Here is a 26,798-nt window from a genome sequence, read left to right on the forward strand (position 1 = left end):
TCTTTAAAAAAAAAAAAACAAAAAAAAACTTGATCAGTTAAAGCAAACTTAGTATGCGATAAACAGTAAAGTACTAGGAAAAAAAAATGCATGAGATGATTACATAAAGAATTTAATGTACCGTCACAAAATAGCCTCTAAATAAATTATTACAAGTAAAATGTAAAACACTTGAAAAACAAAATACAATAATGTAGAAGTTAAATTATAATTACATTTGACAAGGGGCTGGCCAGTTAGATCACTGGGTAGAGCGTGGTGCTGATATAACACCAAAGTCAAGGGTTCAGACTCCTGGAGCAGCCAGCCGCCAAAAAAAAAAGATGTGACAATTGTATACCTCTGTGTAATCACCACTCTGATCAAGATATAGAACATTTTCATCACTCCAGAACATTCCTCCCTGCCCCTTTCCAACAAATCCCTACCTCCCCAAGACAACCATATAGTAGGTAGAATGACCTCCCAAGGATGCCAATGTCCTAATGCCTGGAACCTGTGAATATGTTATCTTACCATGGCAAAAGGGTCTTTGAAGACCTTGAGATGAAGAGACTGGATTACCTGGGTGGGCCCAGTGCAATCTCCTGAGTCCTTAAAAGTAGAAGAGGAAAGCAGAAGAGCAAGTCAGAGAGATGCAGCAATGGAAGAACAGACAGGAGAAATGTGAAGCATGGTGCAATCTCCTGAGTCCTTAAAAGTAGAAGAGGAAAGCAGAAGAGCAAGTCAGAGAGATGCAATGGAAGAACAGACAGGAGAAATGTGAAGCATGGGAAGCACCTGACCGTTGCTGGCTTTGAAGACGGAGGAAGGGGACCACAAGCCAAGGAATGCAGGTGGTCTCTGGAAGCTGGGAACACCAGCAAAGAAACAGAGACCACAGACTTATATCCATAAGGACTAAATCCAGCCAACAGCCTGAATGATCAGGAAATAGATTCTCTCCTACAACCTCCAGGAAGAAACACAGCCCTGCTGACACGTTGAGTTCAGCTCAGTGAAACCCACACTGGACTCGTGACCTACAGAACTGTAAGATAATAAATTTGTGTTGTTTAAGCCATTAAATTTGTGGTAATTTGTTATGACAGCAATAGAAACTCATACAAACTACTTTCTGTGTTCTATCACTATAGATTAGTCTTACCTGTTCTTTGACTTCATAAAAATGAAATCATACAGTATGATGATTTATATTCTTTTGTGTCTGGTTTCTTTCACTTAACGTGTTTTGAGACTCATCTACATTTTATGTAACAGTAATTTTATTTTTTACTGTTGAGTAGTATTCAATTATGAATACACTACAATTTATCAGTTCTCTTGACGGATATTTGGATTGTTTCCAGTTTTTTGCTTTATGAATACATACATTCTTGTACGAGTGTTTTTGTGGACACTTCTTTCCATTTATCTTGGGTAAATACCTAGGAGTGGGAATGCTGGGTCACATGATGGATATATGTTTAACTTTGGCAGTGTGTGAGTTCCAGTTGCTCCATATACTCACCACTTCACTGAACTGAGCACCATGTATTTTATTGTATTAAATATACCTCAATAAAAATAAGAAAAGAAAAATGTAACAGAACAGTATGTTTGTACATGCACAGAATATAATAAACATCTTTGAGCATATGTGTCAGCACCTGCTGTGGATACGAGGAACAAGACAAAGTTTGATAATTCACAATTTTAATTGAATTATATAATTTACTAGAAAATTTCCCTTCTGAAAAATCACCCTAAAAATGAACATTACTGGTTTTATAACTGAAGTCTATTCAGCATTTATATATAATTTCCCTGCATATTTAACCTGCTGCTAATTAAGGCCATAAGAAATGTTTGCCTTTTTCCATTTTAAGACATCTAACATTGCTGCTGGGAGGGTAAACTGTTACAATCTCTGTGGAGTGCAATTTAGCAATATTTTTCAAATTTATAAATGTCCAAAACCTTTTGCCTCTGAAATTCTACTTGTAGGAATTTATCCTACATATTTATTTGCAAATATGCAAAATGATGCCTGTACAAGGCTATTCATTTATCAGTCTAGAATAGCAAAAGATTAGGGCCGGCCCGTGGCTCACTCGGGAGAGTGCGGTGCTGATAACACCAAGGCCATGGGTTCGGATCCCATATAGGGATGGCCGGTTTGCTCACTGGCTGACCGTGGTGCTGACAACAGCAAGCCAAGGGTTAAGATCCCTTTACCAGTCATCTAAAAAAAAAAAAAAAGAATAGCAAAAGATTAGGGCCGGCCCGTGGCTCACTCGGGAGAGTGCGGTGCTGATAACACCAAGGCCATGGGTTCGGATCCCATATAGGGATGGCCGGTTTGCTCACTGGCTGACCGTGGTGCTGACAACACCAAGCCAAGGGTTAAGATCCCCTTACCAGTCATCTAAAAAAAAAAAAAAAATAGAATAGCAAAAGATTAGAACCAACCTAAAAAAAAAAAAAATCCATTGGTAGGGTTACTACGCAGCTAAGAATGAGGATGCTTTTTAATGTTTCAATTATAGAATAATTTCTAAGTGAAAAATAATACACACATGTATTTGCTTGTATATGCATAAATAAAATATCTGGAAACATACAGTACTAGAAACTGACAAGAGTGGTAGTTTCTAGACTGGAGAGCTGTGTATCTGAATGACAGAGGTAAAAGGGAGCTGTTTGCCATTTTGGACCAGGTGACCATTAAGTAGTAAAAACATGCATCTCTGCATTAATATAGTAGATACTTTAGGGGAGAATCATAATCTAAATTTAAGATAAGACCAGAGTCCTCTGGTTAGAAATTTTTTGATGGTTGGCTGGTTCAGAGATTGAATGCTGGACCTTGGGGTTATCAACATCATGCTTGGTTAGAGATTGCTGATTATGTAGCTTCACTATTTTTCTGCTGAAATTAGAAAAATCACGAGCTCCCAAATTGGTAATAACAGAAAACAATGGATGGAGAAAAAGGGAAGCGAGAGAAATTAACAGGTGTGGAAAACAGTAACCACCACCATTCTCGGAGCAAACAAATTACTAAGCAGGCTTCTGTTTTGGGTATTTTTTATTTTTGGCAGCTGGCTGGTACAGGGATATGAACTCTTGACTTTGGTGTTATAACATCAAGCTCTAACCCACTGAGCTAACCAGCCAGCCATGGGATGTCGATTTATAGAAAAACAGAAATTAATGAAAGCTACCTTTGAAGCCAGGTTTAAAATAATGATTCCTCAACTATAGCCCTTTTCAACTTTCAATTTATCTTCACATACATTATTTATTCCCAAACCCTGTCAGCAGATTTTATTGATATTATACATGAGAAAAATAAAGATACCCAGAGAGGCTCATTTGAATAAAAGTCACATAGTTTATATGAGGTGAAACCAGTACCATGGTGTTGTCAGTATTGGACTTTCCCTACTTTCTATCTGCACCCCCCTTAATCTTCAGCACCTGCCCTCTCTCTCACCCTGCTATCTCTCAATCACATTAATCGTTTTGCTATTTATATGACTTTTAAGGGAAATGACAATGTTAATAATGGTTTAATATTTATTGTACCTCACTATCTACTTAAAAAAATTGTTTTTTGGCAGCTGGCTGGTATAAGGATCTGAAGTTTTGACCCTGGTGTTGTAACACTGCACTCTAACCAACTGAACTAAACAGCCAGCCCCCTAAATTTTTTTTTAATGTGTAAAAACTGCATTAAAATATCCATATGTAATTATTTACCCACCACTCAAAGTTTTTAATATGTATTGAATATTTAGGACCAAAAAATGTGCAAAAACAAGGAATATCAAAATAACTTATAACAAATTTCTAAAACCTCTCACACATTAAAATTGGTAAGAAAAAATACGATTTACAATACATGTTTGCCATTATGGTAGAGATAAGAAAATAGTATTCATACTAAATTCATCCTACTTATCAAAATTCCTAGTATAAGAATGAAAATATTTAGATGCTTATAAATAGAAAGATAGGTATTCAAAAGTTTCTTTTGGACAACATTCTTTGGTGTTCATAAAACTGCATGTATTATATATATATCTGTTTATCATAAAATCTTTTCAGTTACACATGCAGTTAAAATTGGAAATAAAAAGATATAAATTAGATATTACAGATTAAGTATCCCTAGTCTGAAAATCCGAAATGCTCCAGGACCTGAAACATTTTGAATAGTGACATGATGCTCAAAGGAAATGCTTATTGGAGCATTTTTGATTTTCAGATTAGATACGTATTCTGCAAATATTCCAAGATCTGAAAAAAATGTGAAATCCAAAACTTTCTGTTCCCAAGCATTTCGGATAAGGGATACTCAATTTGTACTACATAAAGTAGTTATAGGGTATTTTGTTTTCATGGTGCCCAAATGTTTATGGATAAGTTTTAATTATTAAACCTTGAAATAACTATTCTTCGATATTTCTTTTCTTTTCTTTTTTTTTTAAAAAGATGACTGGTAAGGGGATCTTAACCCTTGACTTGGTGTTGTCAGCACCAGGCCCTCCCATGTGAGCCATGGGCTGGCCCAATATTTCTTATATATATCTATTTGTTCCAGAAATCAGAAAAAAATTACATCCTTAGGCAGAGAATTCAACTCTGGTTGACAACTATTTATGATTCTCTTAACTAGCTGTTCCACAACATATGGAGCTAAATGAAAAGATGAAAATCCTAGTATTACTTGGATACCAGCTTGATAAGCAGCTTGGAATGCCAGATGCACAACAAGAAATGAAATATTCTACTTTGGAGAAAGATGACAAGTGAACAAATAACATAGACACAACCTCGTGTAAGTTCTTCACCCTAATAAATTATTCATTTGCAAATATTACCAAAAGTAAAAAAATTTATTTTACAGAGTGGTTGGTTTTTATAATACATCAAAAACTGTAATGTTATACTTCCTTATTCTCACTGCTTATCTCATATCAGTGGTTGAAGCTTCTCCCAAATAATTTAGTTCACATTTAAAGAGGCAATACAGATTTTACTTAATGAACTTAAGTTATAATTAGAAACCAGTTTTATATACAGAAAATTCATAAATATAGAACTTTTATTCCTATTTTATCCTTAGGCTATGCAAAAAAAATGACTAAAATTTTTCATGTGGGTCTTTGTAATAAACATGTAAATACATATTTACAATGGAGACGCTTTCTAATAGAAAGTAAACACACAGAAGTAATTTTGGTCTTCACTAGAATCCATCATTATGTATCCATTTCTTTTTTTTTTTTTAAAAGATGACCGGTAAGGGGATCTTAACCCTTGACTTGGTGTTGTCAGCACCACGCTCACCCAGTGAGCAAACCGGCCATCACTATATGGGATCCGAACCCGGGGCCTTGGTGTTATCAGCACCGCACTCTACCGAGTGAGCCACAGGCCGGCCCATGTATCCATTTCTAAAGATGATGTTATACGTCATGTTCAAATTTTAAGATTCCTTTATACACATTATTCAAATAATTATCTTACTTTCACAATTAATGCTTCATTCTGTATTTAAATTTCTTTTAAGAAAGATTCCTTGATCCAATAGTAGGGAGCTTCAAAAGTTTCTGTACAATTATGTGCAATTTTTGTCCTTCTGGCAATATCACAAATACTGAGTCATTTAATCTTCATTGTTCATACCCCAGGGGTAATTCCTGAGTTATCCTCACATGATGTAAGTACCATCTTTGCAGAATTTCATGGACTCCATTTGTTTTGTCATAGCCAGGACATCATGAAATCCAGTACTTAGTCCAGACATATGTTGAAAGTATGCCTCTTTTTCCACTTGAATTGTTAAATTGTTTACGCCAGCATCTTTAAGTATTGCTGTAACCTGTTATATGAATCCAGACATTTTAAAGCATTTAGAGCATGCATTTAGTATACATCTTAAATAACTGATATTACATTTTTTATACTTACAGGTAGTCTAAGATAAATCCTCAAAGTAATGTTTATTACTTATTTAGTCAAAATGTTAGATGGGATTTTTTAGAAGGTCAGTAAATTACTGACCTGACATTCAAAGAAGAAAAGAAAAATAGCTAATGTTTCCAATTTGGTACATCTAGAATAGGGCTATAGGAACTGTTTTGATCCCTATCTCCAAACAGCATATACCCTGCCAACTTATTTTTATTTTTTGGCAGCTGGCTGGTACTGGGATTCAGACCCTTGACCTTGACCTTACTTTAACCAACTGAGCTAAGTGGCCAGACTCCAACTTGATTATTATTATTAATTTAGGGCTATATTTACAGTACCTTATTTTTTGATAATCTACTGGGAACCAAGATGGATCATAAATGAATTTTTTTTACATTTACTTAAGCTTGTCCTCTAAATACTAAAACTTGATTTTAACAATTTTTAGATATAAAACAAATCTAGATGTAAAAAATAAGTTATATTACTCTCAAACAGCTGAAAGACTGATATTTTTGAACAGTAAAAATGACTTGAGCCATATAACTTATGATGTGTGCAATTTTAGGTATGAATTACCTCAACTGAAATTACTTTAAAAACAAAAGGTTATTACCTGCTGTACTATTCTTTGTTCCATCACATCGGATGTCACCTGTATATGAATTGTTCCTGCCACAACACTGGCAGAATGACGCCAGAAATGAGGGTCTCGATATGATATTAATCCTTCAATTTTCTGTATCTGTCAAATAAAAGAGGTAATATAAACGGTTTTAAAGGCTAATTAACACAATGGAGATGCTTTCTGATAGAAAGCAATCACAGATTCCTTGATCTACAAGTCACTATTAAGCTGTTTAAGAAAAAAATAAAAAAAGATAAGGAGAGGCTGGAAATGGGAACAGCAGAAAGACAACAAACTTGAAGTGCTTAAAATTTTCTGACCTAGGACTGATGCTGAGGAAAGGAGCTCTGAATAGGAAAGCGAATGGGGGTTACAGATGTCTTTATACCCAAATGTGGCTTTCACCAACAGTCATACACTCATTTTCACCAATATAACATGACTTTGCCTGTTCTAAATATTACCTGCACATGTTCAATGAACTACATGGTTTCCTTTACATTGATACATGCATACACACATTATTTGTTATATGGAGATAACACATTCAAAAGATATCCTCAAAGTTCAACAATAGAGGATTGTTTAAATAAATTGACTACCCACAGAATGTAATACTACACTGTCATTAAAAGTGTTGGGGCCGGCCCATGGCTCACTCGGGAGAGTGTGGTGGTGATACCACCAAGGCCACGGGTTCGGATCCCATATAGGGATGGCCGGTTAGCTCACTGGGTGAGCGTGGTGCTGACAACACCAAGTCAAGGGTTAAGATCCCCTTACCGGTCATCTTTAAAAAAAAAAGAACTGTATTAGTGTATTTATCAATGTGACATAATTAAGTGGGAAAAATTAATAAAACAGTACAAAACAGTTTTTTTGCCATTTTTATTTTCAAAATATTTTTATATAGAACAACAACTTATAAAAGTGTTTCTTTCAACGTGTTTTTTCTGTGGCAGCTGAATGGTACAGGGACTGAACCCTGCAGCACCACCGTCTAAACTTCTGAGCTAACTAGCCAGCTTCAAGGCAACCATTTCTCCCTACTGATCTGAAATGTCATTTTGCTGTATACTGAATTCCATAATTCCTAAGTCTGTTTCTGGACCACCTATTATTTTTTAAAAAGTTGATTAATGTGTTTATTCTTGTGCAAGACCAAATTGTTAGTTGTGTGAGTTAATTCTGTAACTTTATACAGTTGTTTCTCAGTATCCTTAGATACTCAAATCCTTATATAAAAATGGCAGAGTATTTGTATATACCTATGCACATCCTCCTTTATGCTTTTTTTTTTTTTCAGTCTTTCTGTACAGTCTTTATTTCAAATATTTGTTAGAACGCCATTGCTATTCCTCAGGACAAGAGCAAAGATCACCCCCTTGCTGAAACTTAGGAACTATGCACAGAACTTTACAGAACAGAGGCAACACTTTAGCTGAAGACTGACTGCTGACCAGAGAATGGAGTTCTGAGTGGACTCAAGGAACAAAAGGAAACCAGGGAGGAAAGGGGGAAGGTGCCTGTCTGAATCAAACTTCAGCTGCCATTAGGGCATATCTTGTAGTGGTCACAGATTGTAGGCTGTTTTTGGAAGGTTCAGGTACAGCACAGGGATTCCATTTGTCTACTTGGCTACACCTCTGGCTGAGGTGCCTTTAGGTCAATATCACTCAAGTTCCTGGCCAGCCAAACTCCCACAGGAGAGAGTACCAAATTGAGGAGGAAGTTTCTCTGAAATCATTCCTATCACTGGCAAAATGGTAGATGCCCTGAAGCCAATCTCCCATGTTGTCTGGAATTTTGGGAGCTTTGTTTGCCCAGCCAGCAATGCTCATGGCAACCCCACTAGAAGCCATGGTAGCACCCTCGGGCTCCCCATAGTCCTTGCAGGATGCACCACCCTCCTTTAGACTTTAAATCATCTCTAGATTGCTTATAATACCAAATATAGTGTAAATGCTATGTAAACAGTTGTTCTACAACATTTTAAAATTTGTTATTTTTTATTGTTGCACTAACTCTTCCAAATAAGTTCCAAATAATATTGAATTATCTATCCCTCCCACCCCAAAACAAAAACAAAACAAAGTCCCAATGAGAGGCAACTGAGATTTAAAAAGAAAATTAACATCTTCATAATACAGTCTTCCCATCTAAGAAAATGTCTCTTTCCATTTATTCAATCCCTGTTTTACGTCTTTTAAGTAAAACTGTATTTTCTTCATTCATATCTTGCACATTTCTTATTAGGTCAACTTATTCAAATTCAAATGCTATTTTAAAAGGAAAAAAATAGTGAAGAAATTACATGCAGTACCTTTTCTAAAGCAATATGTAGTTCTTTTTCATAATCTGGTGGCAGTCTCAGAAGCAGAACCTGACAGGCATCTTTAATCAGTGGAATAACACTGAGAAATATTAATATAGCAATAAAAAGAGAACAGAGGGGATCAGCAATGAACCATCCAAACTGCTCTATAAGAATTGTGGATACGATCACACCAATACTGCCAAGTGTGTCTGCCAAAACATGTAGAAATACACCTACAAATAAAATATATAAAAACATTAAAAACTAAGGCATATTTAATTTAGTTCTTTTATCCATTCTACCAATATTTCTGGGTACCTATTATGCACTACACACTTTGCTAGTAGCTGTTTCTTCAAAATGACTAAAACATGGTCACAACCCTCTAGGAATTTGGAGTATAGTAGTAAAAAGATAAGAACATTGGCAACTGACACAGTATGATGAGTTTTATGATGGTGCACTTTGGGAAGGTTTCCTAAGAATCATGCTTGAACCAAGTTTTGACATTACCCAAATTACTTAAACAATCAGAATAAACAGTACAACAAAATAAGTGATGAATATTCTTCCATATTTTTTTTTTCTAAAAGATGACCGGTAAGGGGATCTCAACCCTTGGCTTGGTGTTGTCAGCACCACACTCAGCCAGTGAGCAAACTGGCCATCCCTATATAGGATCCGAACCCGTGGCCTTGGTGTTATCAGCACCGCACTCTACCGAGTGAGCCACGGGCCGGCCCTTCTTCCATATTTTTTTGTAGTGCAATAAACATTTCCCTTTTCTTTTGTAGTGAAAGTTCATAATGGTACACTCAGGGTTTCCCTTTCAACTAATATTTATTCAAGTGTCACTATGAAAAGGACTCTATAATTATAATTATTTATTTAAAAATTGACATTTATGAACAAATGTATTTTCATTTTTTAAAAAAATTTTATTTTATTGTGGTAAGAACATTTATCATGAGATCTGCACTCAGCAAATTTTTAAGTGTACAGTACATTATCGTTGACTATTGGTACAATATTGGACAGCAGATCCTTAGAGCTTATTCATGTTGCTTAACTGAAACTTTATAGCTGTTGATTAGCAACCTCCAATTCCCCCGCCCCCTTTGATTCTATGAATTTCACCCATATAAGTGAAATCATGCAGTATTTGCCTTTCTGTGATTGGCTTGTTTCACTTAGCATAATGTTCTCAAGGTTTATCTATACTGTTGCATATTATGGAATTTCCCTCTTTTTAAAAGGCTGAACAATATTTCATTTCATGTATATACAACACAAGTGTTTTTTATAGCAGATGACTTCAGACTTTTTTAGCCACAGATTGATTTTTAAAAATAAAATTGTACAAGAAGCCCAATATTTAATACAAATAAACAGAGTGTCAATATAGAATGCAGTTGAAAGGCAGGACAATATCTGGCAAGGACTCACCCCTCATGTTAGCATTCATGACTCCACTTGTGGATCCGTGGCTATGACCGTGCCCATGGTCACTGTGTCCATGCATATGGTGTGAATGGCTGTGATCAGATGAGTGACAGCTTCCTTGAGAAGCTCCATGGGTATGGTTATGGGCATGGCTAAAGGCACAGATACCAATAAGGTTTACTATCAGCCCTCCAACTGAGACTGGCTAGCAAAAGGGAGAAAAGAAAACCTTAAAATTTGTAGTTTTTAAGTAAACTTTTTATTGAAAAATTATTATATACTACATGTTTTTCTGTTTATAGTTTTGAAAGTATTCAGAATAAAACCTCACCAAGTTCAATAAGTAAGTCCAAAATTTAAAAAATGGGAATTTTAGAATATTTTAGCAGGAACATTTTAACTTTCAAATATCAAACAAAATTGACAAGTACTGGGATTTAGACTCACTTTAAGTTATTAAGACTGATATGGGGGCCGGCCTGTGGCTCACTCGGGAGAGTTTTGTTTTTTTTTTTTAAAAAGATGACCGGTAAGGGGATCTTAACCCTTGACTTGGTGTTGTCAGCACCACACTCACCCAGTGAGCTAACCGGCCATCCCTATATGGGATCCGAACCCGTGGCCTTGGTGTTATCAGCACCGCACTCTCCCGAGTGAGCCACGGGCCGGCCAAGACTGATATGTATTTGGCTCATGGCTTATGTATAAATAAATGGTGCAAAGTTTTGTTTATTTAAATAAAGAGTTTGAAAGTACTGCTTAGTAGGGCAAGAATACACTGTACCTGAAACCTTGTTTATATTACTAGGTAAATTTGAACAGTTTGTATGGTAATGATTAAAATTTAATAACTAGTGGATAGCAAATTAATGTAGTCTTACTGTGTCTTACATGTGTTAAAATTTTCCAAAGTAAAAATAGTACAATAAAATAGCAAACATATAAAAGTAATCTTTCATTTTTTTTTTTTTTTTTTTTAAAAGATGACCGGTAAGGGGATCCTAACCCTTGACTTGGTGTTGTCAGCACCACGCTCACCCGATGAGCCAACCGGCCATCCCCATATGGGATCCGAACCCAGGGCCTTGGTGTTATCAGCACCGCACTCTCCCGAGTGAGCCACGGGCCAGCCCATAATCTTTCATTTTTTAAAAACAAAGTGAATAACATTTCTTGAATTAACAGTGCCACAATAATACTCCAAAAGATAAGCAAAGTTACTTATTCATTGATTATCCTTATATGTCTACAATTTCTCCTTTAGAGAATCATTTGTTTTATAAAAGGAAAGTATAAAAATGAAGGGAACAAATAATTTTAATTACTTATCTTTTTTTTTGGCTGGCTGGTTGGGGATCTGAACCTGTGACCTTGGTATTAGAAGGTTGTGCTCTATCCAACTGAGCTAACCAGCCAGCCCCCAGAAGAGATTTACTTTGATAAGCATATATGGAGCTTATTTACTTTTTCCTGTGAGTCAGACCACTTTTCTGTCAGACTTTAAAATTTCAGTTTTTTTTTTTTTTTTTTTTTTAAAGATGACTGGTAACGGGATCTCAACCCTTGGCTTGGTGTTGTCAACACCACGCTCAGCTAGTGAGCCAACCGGCCATCCCTATATAGGATCCGAACCCGTGGCCTTGGTGTTATCAGCACCGCACTCTCCCGAGTGAGCCACGGGCCGGCCCCTAAAATTTCAGTTTTATAAAGCTTATAAAGCTTGTAGAAAGTCAGCGAGTTTGAGTGAAACCAAATACTGCTTATAGAATCCCCACAACCTCATGCTCTTCCTCCTCTACTGAGAAATATTTCATTTTTGTATATTTCATCAGAAAGACAAAAATGTAGAAAGTGAAAGTCCCTATAATACTATCCCCAATAGTTACTCACTCCTAGGAGAATGATGTATTTTCTACATGTATACTAATATATGTATATATATCTTTTAAAACCAATATTAGAGTCATATTATAATACTATTTTGCAATTTGTTTTTCACTTAGTACATCTTCTAAGTTGTTTTCATGCCAATATATATAGATATACCTCACTCTTTTCATTTTATTATTTTTTTTATTTTTGGACAGCTGGCCGGCTTCACACTTTTTAATAGCTACATAGTATTTTATTATATGGATAACAGATTTATTTAACTGGTTCTTTCATTGGTAGACACTGGATTGTTTTCATTACATGAATTATGTACTTCTATATACTTGTGTGTGAATGTTTCTGTATGATAAATATTAAAGACTGAAGAGTATGAGCACTTGAAAATCCAGTATATATTTCCAAACTGTACTCTAAAACCATTTCACTAAAGTATGCTTCCACCAAGACTCAGAACTGCTTTTAGTCATTTAACAATTAATTGCTGAGTTCCTACTACAAGCCAGGTGCTATCATTTAAGAGTTAATGATAATTAACATTCAGGTCCTGAAGACACATCTTAATTGTGGAAGAAATTAAACAACAAATTAACTGCAACTCAATGGTGCTAAAAGAAGAATGCACCAGATACTATAGGAATACTGAGAAGGGGAGTCTAACAAATTTTGTGGAGGGAAGAGAGAGATTAAGGGAAAGTATTCTACCAGAGGAGACATGTAAGCAAAATCTTGAGTGAGGCTGAGAGGTGAGAGAAGGGCATGTCAAGTACAAGAAATAGCGCATTTAAAGGTTTGGAGGTATAGGGAGAACATTAAAAGTTGCTATAGTAGTAATATAATCTATAGAGTAAAGCTTTTAAAGTTAAAATTTTTTTTCTGAGTTTATCTCTAACATTGTACCAATTTCCTCAGGTATTTAAAAACACATTTTTTTTTTTTTTTTGAAAGATGACCGGTAAGGGGATCATAACCCTTGACTTGGTGTTGTCAGCACCACGCTCTCCCAAGTGAGCTAACTGGCCATCCCTACATAGGGATCCAAACCCGTGGCCCTGGTGTTATTAGCACCACACTCTCCCAAGTGAGCCACCGGCCGGCCCTTTAAAAACACATCTTTAAACAAAAACATTTAATTAGTCAGAAAGAAACCTGTATGTTTTACAATGTCACCTAATATTTTGATTACTAAAATATTAGAGAAAAGGATTAATTAATTTCTAAGAGTCGGCAGTGTAAATGTAAATAGAAGGATAGGAAATTACATTGATTTAAGTAAAAAATAAAATAAAACCTTCCTATATCAATAACTAGAAACAGTTAAACTTTAGCGTGGAAAAAAACTATATGAGTAGAAATTCAAATAGGAAAATAAAAAGACTTACTGTTAACATGTGTGTGTCTAATTCCGGAGGATCAATCAATCTAGCCACTGACTCCATAAACACAAAAAAAGCTATTACTATTAGAAAAAGTCCATTAATAAATCCAGAGAGAATTTCTATTCGGCCATACCTAAAAATGTAGAATACTTTTTAGAAAAGGAAAATGACAAATATTTTAAACGTATGAAAACATTATTAATTAATAAATAAGGAAATAAGTCCAGATTTTCCAACTACTTATTTAGTAGTTATAATAATATTAGAAAATTACCAAGATTATAAATACATATTAATGCTGGAAGGTCCTTCTGTACATATATCTGTTTGCTGAAATTTTATATATTAATCAGTATCCTTCTTACACAAAGCCTTTCCTAATTTCCAAGCAAGAGGTTATTTCTTCTTCCTTTAAACTCTTGATGTGCTCTGTATCTCATGTCACAAAAATTCTGCTTTTTACCAAAATTATTTGTATTTTTGTCTCATCCATCTTTCAAAATATAAACGGTTGAGAATAAGAGCTGAATTTACTAATTTAGAGTAGGTGTTATCAAAATATGTCTCAAAACAGATTCTAATATTTGTTGAATTGAATTTTTTGCTTAATGAAAGAATATTTTCATGTATAGCAACTTCAGATTTTGAATACTCTTTTTAACAGCAAAGATGTGAATGATCATGCACATTCCATTGCCTCAGAAGAAGCAAGTTGGGCAAAGACCTCAAGATTTTAACTGATTTTTGCTCCCCGCCTGAAGAGAATTTGTCAGGGACTATAATCTCATTGCCATTCAGTATTTATCAAATGCTTAGTTCATATCCCCTTACCTACTTCAAATTAAGAAAAATGAAGATCTAAAAATTATTTGTATTAAAAGTAATAATGTTTTATTCTATAAGACAGAATTTGCACTTAAAATTTTTTCATTGTGCTACCTTACCTTGATAGTCAGTGTACCTACCCATAGGAGAAAATCCGAGTGGCTTTCCATCTACTCATCAGGGCAGCAAAAAGTCCCATGACCAAAGCAGAGCAGTCAAAGAGCATGTGAAATCCATCTGAGATCAGACCCAGACTATTGGTCAACACGCCATAGAATAATTCCACAAAGGTAAAAAGCTAAAAATGTAAAAAAAAAAAATAAAATAAAATAAATAAATAAAAAAAGAATGGGAGGAGTATGTTGGGAAATGTTTCAATAGAAATTTACTCAGGATTTAATCATGAGAATTCTAACCCTAATTACCAAATTCTTACTTGAAGATGTGCCATAACTCTGCCTCTTTGGTTATTTAACTGTTACTCATACTAGGAAAATTTATTTCATATAAACTGTAAGAAACTAAGACAAATCAGATATATCTCTCGAATAAACTATGGAGATAGTTTTATTTGCATGCCTGTAGAAATCAGTAAACTAGGCTATAAATTGTTAGGAACCAGTGGTCTGTAAGTCACATCTTATAAGAAGCAGATAAAACTCTTTAAATGTTACTGTATTTACTGATTTGAAAGAGCATACTAAATAAATGCTTCTAAAATGCCTCAAAAATTGTTTGCTTGGGCTGCCTGGTTAGCTCAGTTGGTTAGAGCACAGCCTTATAACACCAACGTCATGGGTTCGGATCCCATACTGGCCAGCCAGAAAAAAAACTGTTTGCTTAACTAGTCTGAATATGATACTGTAATCTTGCTACTACTTAGAGAAAATGTAAATTTTAGCCCATCTCTACCGGAAATTTGGGAATTACTAAAATTATACCAGAACTGTCAAAATTAAAATATTAGGTTAAGATATGGCACCAATATTTAAAAATCTTACCAGATTCAAGCACAAGAAGTAAAAGATCTGCCTAGAATCATTCTCCTCAAGAATTTGTTTTAGTGATTCCTTAATAAACCTAGGGATTGATTGAGAGCTATGCTGAAAAGCATCACCCATGAAGTTATAAAGAGGTGTTCCTTCAGGAGAATATCCAATAAGGGTACCTTTCTGTCCTCTCTTAGAGGGAGATGATAAGATGTTGGCAGCTACAAACAGGGAAAAAAAAAAAAAAAAAGGAACATTACAAAAGTTTTAAAAGTTTAAGCTATGAAAAAACCAACATGGTAACCGTCAGCACTAAATGCAAGCACTGAAGGATTTCCTAAATTAAGTAAAGAAATGATTTGACCATCAGAATCCATAAAAAGAAATTTGTTAAAATAAAAACAAGGGGGAAAATAATGCTTACACAAAATGAAGAATATAGCACTCACTACCACTCCTCCAGACAGGACGTGTTCAGTACTCTCCTGGTGTGCTGCTTTGTTCATAGCCCGAAGCTGGTCTGTTATTGGATGTGTCCAAAAATTTCCAAAAAGGAGAGCACTAATAAAAATGGGAAAGGATCCATAGCGGGCACATTTGGAAACATCCATTTTGACTGAACAAATGGAATCCACATAGAAATCCAAGATCATGACGAAAAAGATAACCGTTGTGAAAGGCATAATGAGAGAAAACCAAGACTCAACTTTACTCTAAAAATTAAAAATAAAAAGAAATTGTCAATACTATATAGGTATAAAGTTCACATCGTGTAAGATGTTTTGTTAAACTTTTTATGTATAAGCAAATATTCTCATGATTCAATATTCACAAAATGCCAACATATAAGAGCTACAAAATACTGGCACATTCTCCCAGTATTCTCCAAAGTGTTAAAAAACAAAGCATTAATGTTTAAAAACTTTATAAACACGTAACCCACAATCTTTAAGCCTAACAAATGGCTTGTTGTTTGTTCAACTGATTCCTTTGGGTCACAGGAATGCAAAGGATATGTAAATGTAATAGTATTTGATTTGTATTTCTCTTTTATTTCAAAATTTAACATTTACTTGTACATATTTGTGGGGTACAGTATGTTGTTACAACAGATTTGTGTTTTTTATAAACAATAAAATTAACTCCAAAAATGTTTTTTTAAAACTACAAAGAAAAAGCAAAGATAATTTAGGCCACTTTCAACTTCAGACTGAAATAAAATACAATGTACTGAACTAAAATTTATAAGCAATAGCAATTCATTTTACTTATCACCAATAAATTCTTGCTCTTACCTCAGTTGTCACAGAAAGAACAATGACCCATGGGCACAAGAGAAGCACAGAAACAAGATGAGATAAAGCCTGAAGACGTTTGGCTCCACCGACATCTATAGAGAGCTTTCTGGAAGCTGTATGAAAACCAACTTTACAACACAAAGCCAGTACTAGCAACAATACTCCACCCTATGAGTAAAATTAGATAAGTCTCATTAGAAACATATACAGTCCAATACTCAATCCTTAAATACATAATATTTGAAGAAATGGAACCAGTATGTTTTTTCCATATCCTCAATTACTTAACTACTTAAATGGCAGGCAGTATTGTAAATTACTGAAAACTTATTTTAAATGCACTTTTAAAGTTATAATAGCTATAAACTTTTCAGAATCTTTTGATCACTTTAGCAACAAAGAAAAGAACATACCTTGTGATCTGCCACACCTAAGAAGGCAATGGCTGTGTAAAGCATGTGAGTTAGAGCACTGTCATGATGTCCTTCAGCTAAGTAAGTTGAAATAAAGGAAAACATTCCAAATATTAACTCTTTGAAACCTGACGTCCTCCTGAAATTTTAGTTACATTATTTTGGGTTGAATATAGACTAATCTGGGTGCCCCAAACCTGACAACCCTCAATAATACGTTTCCCTTAAAAACAAAACAATGTAAAATTTAATTCTGGGACACGATATATAAGTTGAAATGGCCTGTATTTCTTTTGCCATCTCCAAAATGATTATAATAGTGCTTAAGACAAAGTGGCTGAATTTTCGTATTTAACCTCCAAAAGACATTTGCATACATACTTTTAGTAGAACAAAGGGACAAGAGCGAGGAATCTCCTTGGACTTTTCCTGCCCAGTGGAATTCAGATAACCATTTTAGAATGACATGTAAAACCAGTCCTAAATCTGTCTTCTAAGTCATTGACCACTTAAGTCTCAGCAAAGTAAGCAGCAAGCAAAAGAGGGTGGGGTGGGAGAGGGTGTACCACAAGCAACACAGAGCTTTTTCAAAGTTATGCTCCCCTCTTTCATTGCAACAAAGTAAATTATTATTAGTTTACTAATAAGTTTTAGGGCACTGATGCTTTGAGTTCTGCTGAATGGAGTAGGTAGAGGTGTGTGGAAAGGACAGAACAAGGAATGTCTGTAGAGCAGAATGAATAGATATATTTGACTGCAAAATTGGGTTTATATGAGAGAAGAGTGGTGTCTGAACTGGAAATAATTTAGAGCAAGAGAGTGAATGCCAGGTAAGGGAATTTGAATGTTTTCTTTCATGCAAGAAGATGACAAATGTTTTTCATTTATGAGCATTTGAATTATTAAATTATGAGGGAGCAAACACCGATTATGCTGAGTGGCAAATCATCTTTTTTCTTTTCTTTTCTTTTTTTTTTTTAGCACCAGGACATTCTAAAAAATATATATATATTTTTGGGCAGCTGGCCGGTACAGGAATCTGAACCCTTGAACTTGGTGTTACACCACTGCGCTCTAACCAACTGAGTTAACCTGCCAGCCCCTAAAATATTCTTTCAATATCCTTAAATTTCTGAAAATTTAGGATACTGATGAAAATACTGAGATGCTGTAAAATATTTAACAGAATGAATTTGTTCATTATTTAAATACTGATTTTGAATGTCTACATTAACCTATGAAAGTTTCGTTCATGATTGATCAGTTTAATTCATTCACCTTTTCTTTTCCCATTCTGCCAGTCTTCTACTTTTCTGCAAGACATTAAATAAGTACAGTCTATTGCAAAAAAAGGATACGGTGTTCAGCCATTTTAGCCATGAGATCATCATTGTCGAAAAGCAATAAACAGATCACAGCAATAATGAAAAAAGCAGCCCCTCTTGTCTAAAAATGAAGAAAATAATGCTAAGGATAGCTTTTTCAAGAGCTGATCTTTAAGACAATAACTATACAAATGCTAAAGAAAAATGTTTTTCAAAAAATAAACATTTAAAGAAAAAATAACATCTGACATTACAGCCCATATATAATATAAATGTACATTATTAACAGTAAGATATAAAAGAAGAGAGATCCAACAAATTCTGCAGAATATTTTAAAGGCATTTAAGACACATAATATTGACACCTTCAATTACCCTCCTTGCTGACATGGCTAGGCATGTTACTATGAACAAACTGTCACTGTTTACAGAATTAACCTTCCTAAATGTTACTTTACTTCTGGTTGAAAAGCCCATGTAGTTAAAAAATAATTAGTAGGGATTTAGTTTAGTCTACAACATGCAAGAGATAATAGAATACTCTAGTTACTACTCCTCTAGGGAAAAACAATCAAGAGGGCATGTTAAGAAAATCAGTGAAGTCATTGCTAAGATCTAGTAAAGGTATAAAGCATTAAAAAGCTGATAAACTCTTTTATGTTCTCATTCCTGGGAAAGGATTTTGACAAGAGAAAATTATAGAAAAGGTATATTAGCCTAGTTTATGTAAATATTTCAGAATGTTAGGTATAAAGGCAATCTAAATAGTATTGTTATACATTCTATATTTACAAATTTACAGGTGTTATACTTCCTGTATAATATGTATACTTATATGTAATTTATATATATATATATAATGGAAGTACAACACAATACTTCTATTTAATAAAAGTTTAAAATGAAAAGTGAGGATACTTAAAAAAAAAAGTAAAAAAAAAATTTAAAAAGTGAGGAAGCAAGGATACTATTCTATTCATTACGTGATTACCACTACACTGGATATATTCTGTTAGTGTGGAAATTTCTGGGCTGGCTGGTTAGCTCAGTTAGTTAGAGCACGATGTTATAACACCAAGGTCAAAGGTTTGGATCCCTGTACTGGCCAACCGCCAAAAACAAAACAAAATGATAAAATTTCTTAAATTTTCATTGAGTTAGGATATGGTAATATCAATAACACTCAAATACAGATGATATAATTTAATCTTTCCTTAATAACAAAAAGGGCAACTGAGAATTCTGTAGTACTTCAGGGTTATAATTAAAAAAAAAGAAATTCACCAAGTCCTGGACAAATGCCCTGATTCATTATTGACATAATGGGAGAATACGCAAGATCTGTACTTTCATTTCTGACTATTAGTGCAGCCAAACTTTTATTTTTTTTAATGTTTTAAAATTATTTGTGTTTCTTTTGTGAGTTGTCTTTCCCTGTCCTTTGCTCATTTCTATTGAGAATCTTAAGTGTTTTTCTTAACTGAGTATTTTAAAAGAAATGTAGTTTTGTTTGTGGCAGCTTTTGTTGTTGTTAGTTTTTTGTTTTTACAATGATTTCTGTTATATAGGAAGTTTGAAATCATTATGAAGTCAAGTGTAGAGAGTTTTCCCTTTATGATTTTTATTTCCATTGTGTTTACACTCAGAAAGTTCTTCTCCACCTATACATTATTTTATTCTATGTTTTACAGATATCTTTTTTTTTTTTTTAAATCCACAGAACTCTTCAATGTACTTAAAATTTAATTGGGAGTACTTTGTGAATGTGGGGAAGGATTAAATAGTGGCCTTTGCTTGAATAATAATGACCCAATTTGAAATCTACAGGCTGGGTATTCTCCCACTCTGCTCTACTTGGCCCGTTACTTTGTTCACTTTATTATTTTATTCATCTCCCTCCATTACTTTGCCTGAAAGTCCCTTTCAGAACAGGGATTATTATATCTTATTTCTTCTTTCCCTTATGTTTAGGACAATGTACCATGCAGAGGAAGTGTTTAATTTGGTGAAACATTGTAATTCTAACAATTTGGAACTGCAGATTGGTAACTCACTTGCCAAAAGAGGGTAATACTTGAATTACTTAAGATGAACAAGGATGCCTTGTTGGCAAAATGTCGGATAAATGTTCACAGACTTTAAATATCACAAGTTCTTAGGTAATTTTCAAAGATAATTTACAGGGTTAAGAACGAGGTAGGGGGAGGGGTATGGGTACAACATGAAGGAGATCTTTGTGGTGATGTACCAGTTCTCTATCTTGGTTGTGGTAGTGGTTACACAAATCTATACACATAATAAAATTTCATGGACCTAAGTACATACAAACACATACACACACACGAGTGTATGAAAAACTGGTAAAATCTGATAAGGTCTACAGATTGTACCAATGTCAATTTCCTGGTTTTGATAGTGTATTTAAGTTAGGTAAGAAGCCACCTTTGGGGGAAACTGAATGAAGGGTACATGGACCTCTCTGTACTATTTTTGCAACTTCCTAGGAATTTATCATTTCAAAATAAAAAGTAAAAAACAAAAAACAATTTGTTAAAAAAAAAAAAGTAAAACTAGCGGAAAAAGCCCCTAAATTCATTTAAATGCTAAAAGATATGATTTTATTGCTTTGGATAACATTTTACACATATACTCTAAATATCCAAGTAACTGATAATGGGAAATTCTACCTTTGCTGGTCCTCCTCCAGAACTAGTGAACAAAACACTTAGTAGTGAGATGACAACAATATCACTGTGTTCAAATAGCAGCAAAGTCCTACAACAACAAAATATTATCATTCATGAATTGTATCTTGTCTTTATCAGGAAGCATAAATTCAACTACAGTAAGAGAAAAGAAATATTTCTCCTTGACTTTGTAAAACATTATGAGAAAAATTAATAGGTACCACTGCTTTGGAAAATACTTTGGCATTATCTACCTTAGAAAGGTTGAAGCTACAAATACCCAACGATACCACTCTTAGGATTATATCTTACAAATTTCTTGTACATGTGTACCGGGACATACTTATAAGGTCGCTCACACCAGCATTGTTTGCAGTAAGCCAAAACTGGAAACAACTTACATACCCACTAATAAAAAAATGGATAATATAAATTGGAGTATTTCCACTCAATGGGCTATAGCAGTAAGAATGAAGAAAATTCTTTGAAAATACAAGAAAAAATACAGAAGTATACTTTAAAAAGGTGAATTTTAAGGTATGTGAATTATATTTTTAAAAAACTGCTATAGAAATGAATAAACTGGGCTGGCACGGTGGCGCACTGCTACAGTGCGCTGCTTGGGAGCGCGGCAGCGCTCCTGCCGAGGGTTCGGATCCCACATACAGACCAGTTCCCGCTCACTGGCTGAGCGAGGTGCGGGCGCAGCACTGAGGGTTGCGATCCCGTTGCTGGTCCCGGTCCAGTACGGGCGCGACACTGAGGGTTGCGATCCGTTGCTGGACACGAAAAAAGACAAAAAGGAAAAAAAAAAAAGAAATGAATAAACTGTAAACTATATGTGTCAAGTGGGCAAATCTCAAACATAACACTGAATGAAAAAGCATGTTGTATAAAAATACATGCAATCTAATTCCATTTATACTTTAAAAAGTTCACGAAAAAACAGAATTGAAAAATAATACGAGGTCTGGCCAGTTAGATCAGTTGGTTAGAGTGTGGTGCTGATAACACTAAGGCCCAGGGTTCCATCCCTGTACCAGCCAGCTGTCCAGAAAAAAAAAAAAAAGATAATACAAATCTTACCATGAAGTTTTTGAAGTACCCTCATATAAAGTAAAATACTTCCAAAGTTAAACATTTAAAAAAAAAAGCAGGCCGGCCCGTGGCTCACTTGGTAGAGTGCGGTGCTGATAACACCAAGGCCACGGGTTCGGATCCTATATAGGGATGGCCGGTTGGCTCATCGGCTGAGCGTGGTGCTGACAACACCAAGCCAAGCATTACAGGTCATCTTTTTTTTTTTTTTTTTTTTTAAAAAAAAGCAAATATGTGGTAAAACTATAAAGAAAACCAAGAAAATGAAAAACAAAACTTAAGATGCTGGTTATATCCAAAGGCAGGGAGAGAGAGGGGATATAATCAGGAGAGGCATACAGGGCTTCAAAGGTATTGGTAAGGTTTCATTTGGGGGGCTGGGTGTTGGGCACATGGATGTTCATTTTATTATTCTTTAAATATACCTATATCTATATTTATTCTTTTAAATGTATGAAATATTTTTTCAAAAAATTTTAAAAAGAGGTATACATGAGCACTGCAACCATGCTGGCTGTCACGTGGGGACTATCGCCAGGCTAGAAACTAAATAAATCCAGCCAAAAGGAGGCTTATAGAATTTAATAGCAACATAGGCCTGGCCTGTGTCTCACTTGGGAGAGTGTGGTGCTGACACCACCAAGTCAAGGGTTAAGATCCCCTTACCAGTCATCTTAAAAAAAAAAAAAAAAAAAAGAATTTAATAACAACAGATTTGCAGCTGACTGTTAAATAAATTTTCATTTTCCCTCTTTACCCAAAAATCTGTAATGAGAACACATCAGTGGTAACTTTAGTTCTGTTAATATTGGGAAGATTATAATTTAAGAGAATAAATACATCAACAAATTAATACTAACCTAAAATGAGACAGCTATGAAACACCAAAGGAGTCTTTCTGATAGAGAAATTGCATGATGGTTTAGTAAAATAATGAGAGAAGCAGTGCTGGAGGTGATAAGGGGCTGAAGGGCGGACAGTAGATGACTAAATAAGGAGGCAAGTAAGAACTTAAATATTTTCCCCTTCTCTCCCTATCCTAACACACAGGGAGAGTGATTTAGTAACATACAAACCAACAAATCATTTCACAAATAAGAAATTTAAAATATTGCAGATGATAAGCAATAACACCACTCAATCATATTCAAGCATAAACTGAAAGAGTTCTACCCAAGCTGAGAAATTCAGCCAGCTTTCCCACCTCTCCAGAATGCTGCTGCTATCATGGATGGGAATATGACTTTAGGAATTATGCATTCTCTGCATCTAACAAAGTACAGGGCAAACAAGCCAAAGGGACTCCAATCCAGAAGCTACTCTATTGGCCATTAAAGAGGAAAGAACTTTTCACAAAGCATTTCCTATCTATTACTTTCCACTCTGCCCACCCCAATATTCTCAGTGAGATCCTTCAGACTATCCCTCATTTTACTCCTCCCCATTATCAATAGCAAGGTACTTTTTCTTACACTTACCCACTAAGTAAAACCCCTTAAAAATAGAGAAATATTAAAAGAATGTTTATGTACAGGTGCACATGTTATGACTGTTGTTTAAGAAGCTCTTAAAGGGGCTGGCCCATGGCTCACTTGTGAGAGTGTGGTGCTGATAGGCACCAAGTCAAGGGTTTGGATCCCTATATAAGGATGGCCAGTTAACTCACTTGGGAGAGCGTGGTGCTGACAACACCAAGTCAAGGGTTAAGATCCCCTTACTTGTCATCTTTAAAAAAAAAAAAAAGAAGCTCTTAAGCATTTCCTTCATAAATCAACCCATTTGCGCAAAAAGATTATACAGATCTAGGGGAATATGAAATGAGAATAGTCTGCTTAACCCACTGTACCTTTAATCTGATGATTGACACACTATTCCCAATACATTTGTTTACAAGAGTACTTGCAGAGTTGTACAAAAAAAAATGAGTGCTTTTAAGATTTTGCTGTCCTCCTTATTGATTACCATTTCAGACCTTTTAGCTTCTAAATCAACTACTAAGAGGATCACTAATGAATGATTTAAAAAAAGCTACCTATGCTAAAAAATTTTCTGAAACTCTTTGGATTCTAACTAGTAAAATATCTATGACAAATCATGAATAAATACATTAATGGTATGCACCAAAGAAATAGTTCACAAACTAAATAGGTTCTTTCTCCTTCTCTATTTGTTGAATTCTATCCAATGCTATAGAAATGATAAAAGCATTTGTACAAACAAATACTTGACATAAAATATGGGAAAGAATTAATATTCAAAATGAAGAAATATAAACAAACATTCAAAATATGCATTTTATTTACCTTAGTGGTCCACAAAGAGTAAGGCCAAAAAACCACAAGAGTGAAATGATACACCCAGCAACTGCATGTTTAAATATTTTGATCCACTATAAATGGAAACAAAAAATTAAAATTTCAGTCACATATATTTTGCTAAATATCTCAATCTTAAAATACACAGGGAAATATAATAATGGTAACAACTATTTTAAAGACTAAATCATTACATATTTTGAAATTAAACAGAAAATGTTAAGATCTCTTGACTAACTCTAGATTTGCAAGACAATATTGATTTCCATTATCTATATTTTTGTCTGTTAGATCTTGAAATCTTTTCCTACAGAATGTTTTCTAAGTTTCTCACTAGTTTCCTAGGAACACTTAATATTTTAGTTTTTAAATTCTTTCCCATGAAAAGAATTTTTAGTGTTCCAATTATTTATAATATTTGAAAAGAGAAGACAAAAGTTAAGATGGGGTTTAAAATACTAATCCTATTTTTAAAAATGTTCTTGGTTTCTAAAACAGAAGTACTTGAATTTGTCATTCTAATAAAAAGTCAGACTGGATGGTTAGCTCAGTATGTTACAGTGCAGCCCTATGACACCAAGGTCACAGGTTTGGATCCTGGTACCAGACAGATGCCAGGGGGGAAAAAGAATCATGGCACAGGTTTCTAAGGCATGGCATAAAGCAAACACGTAGAGGAGTACGTGAGATGATCATACAGAATGTAGGACATTTCTGGCATGAAGCCTGAACCTCAGCTGCCTAAAGGGAATAATAATGATAATGATGAGGGTGCTGTACTACATCCTAATATTTACTATATACATATTATATGCCAGGCACTATTCTAAGAACTTTACATGTATTAATTCATTTATTTCTCAGATCTCCATTAGGAAGGTATTATTATCTCTATTTTACAGGTGAACAAATTAAGTTAGAAAAAAACTAAGTAACTTGCCCAAAGTAAGAGTTAGTATGTAGGACAGACAGAATATGAAATTGTCAACCCCTATGCTTTATCAGCCTCCCAGTGACATTTGTACTAGGATCTTGGGCATGCCTCCATGTTCATTTGTAGGTCTTTCAGAATAAAGAAACTGCATTAAAGAAAACAATTACATAAATGCTTTTAAATTTTTCTACCCTTTTCTGCATTTTAGACGTTCCATTTTTATTATTTTAATAAATAATATTTTATTTTATTATTTTAATACATTTTTATTATTTATTTTTAGCTCTTTGTAGTTCACTCTTGAAATCTCAATTCTGAAAAGACAAGTCAAGAGCAAGTTAACTCTGGAAATGTTCTGCTGTGCCCTTAAATAATTTGTTAGGTATCCTTGATCCAAAAATCGGCATTGTATCCTGGCCCACTGAATGAAAAGCTGCTAGGAATAAAGGATTTTGCAAAAACTCACCTGGTGTTTGGTAATAGTTTTCCCAGAAGAAAATGGCTTTTGAAACAAAACCATAAAAAATGCAGTCCTGTAAATATCAAAACATTAACATATTAACATTAGCCAATATTAAATACAAGATGTGGTTTTAAGTAAGGACACTTATTTTAAACAAATAGAACTTGAAAGGAATGCTATCCTCTACAGAAATCGTTCTGGAGAACTATACTTATTTTAAGAAGGCTCCCACTGTAACATTTTGGAAACTCTTCTTTTTGTCTTCAGAACCATTTCATAAGCCACAAAAATAAAAGACTCAATATTTGTTTATACTTTGAAGTACCAAAAAAAAAAAAAATTCCTATCTTCTCTAAAATTCGGTAATAACAAATCTTGAAACAGGGTGGCTGGTTAGCTCAGTTGGTTAGAGCACAATGTCGGTAATATCAAGGTCAAGGATTCAGACCCCCTTACCAGCCAGCCACAAAAAAAGAAAAAAAAAAAAAATTCTTACAACAATATAATAGAAATGAAGAAAATACTAATTATATATCTCTACCTTTCACATTGCCAAAATAGTTACATAAAAATGCATACAACTGATGCTTAAAATTTCCTAGTCAAGAATCTCTTTCCCAAATTACCAAAATTATATTCCTAAGAGTCTTCAATAGATTTTTAACATAAAGGGTGGTCACTATCAATCTTAAGGTCCAGCAATCTTTATTTAGAAAGAATTTCTTATTATATGTAGAATAATGTAAAGTTTATACCATATGAGGATCCTGTGTTACGCAGGAATTATGCAGTGAACACAGCCCAGCATGGTTTAATTGAGGGGAAAAAAA

The 26,798-nt window shown here is 34.4% G+C and overlaps 1 protein-coding gene across 2 annotated transcripts; it reads right to left on the minus strand.

The window, feature by feature from the left end:
- Window positions 1-5,446: 5,446 nt before the first annotated feature.
- Window positions 5,447-26,047, minus strand: SLC30A5 (solute carrier family 30 (zinc transporter), member 5). Of its 2 annotated transcripts, none has more exons than XM_008587179.1 (14): window positions 25,972-26,047; window positions 24,560-24,645; window positions 21,159-21,246; window positions 18,505-18,592; window positions 17,147-17,223; window positions 16,731-16,901; window positions 15,860-16,148; window positions 15,448-15,656; window positions 14,587-14,744; window positions 13,625-13,754; window positions 10,356-10,557; window positions 8,916-9,142; window positions 6,581-6,709; window positions 5,447-5,872 (listed from the first exon to the last, which is right to left on the minus strand). In XM_008587179.1, exons 1-14 carry the CDS (start codon window positions 26,023-26,025, stop codon window positions 5,702-5,704), a joined length of 2,079 nt encoding a protein of 692 aa, XP_008585401.1. In that variant the 5' UTR covers window positions 26,026-26,047; the 3' UTR covers window positions 5,447-5,701. The 2 variants fall into 2 exon arrangements, with proteins under 2 accessions (XP_008585401.1, XP_008585402.1); XM_008587180.1 differs by having other exon boundaries at window positions 15,615-15,656; window positions 15,885-16,148; window positions 25,972-26,037.
- Window positions 26,048-26,798: the final 751 nt, after the last annotated feature.

Source organism: Galeopterus variegatus, unplaced genomic scaffold (genome assembly GCF_000696425.1).
Source record: "Galeopterus variegatus unplaced genomic scaffold, G_variegatus-3.0.2 Scaffold4268, whole genome shotgun sequence".
NCBI classification, from domain to species: domain Eukaryota; kingdom Metazoa; phylum Chordata; class Mammalia; order Dermoptera; family Cynocephalidae; genus Galeopterus; species Galeopterus variegatus.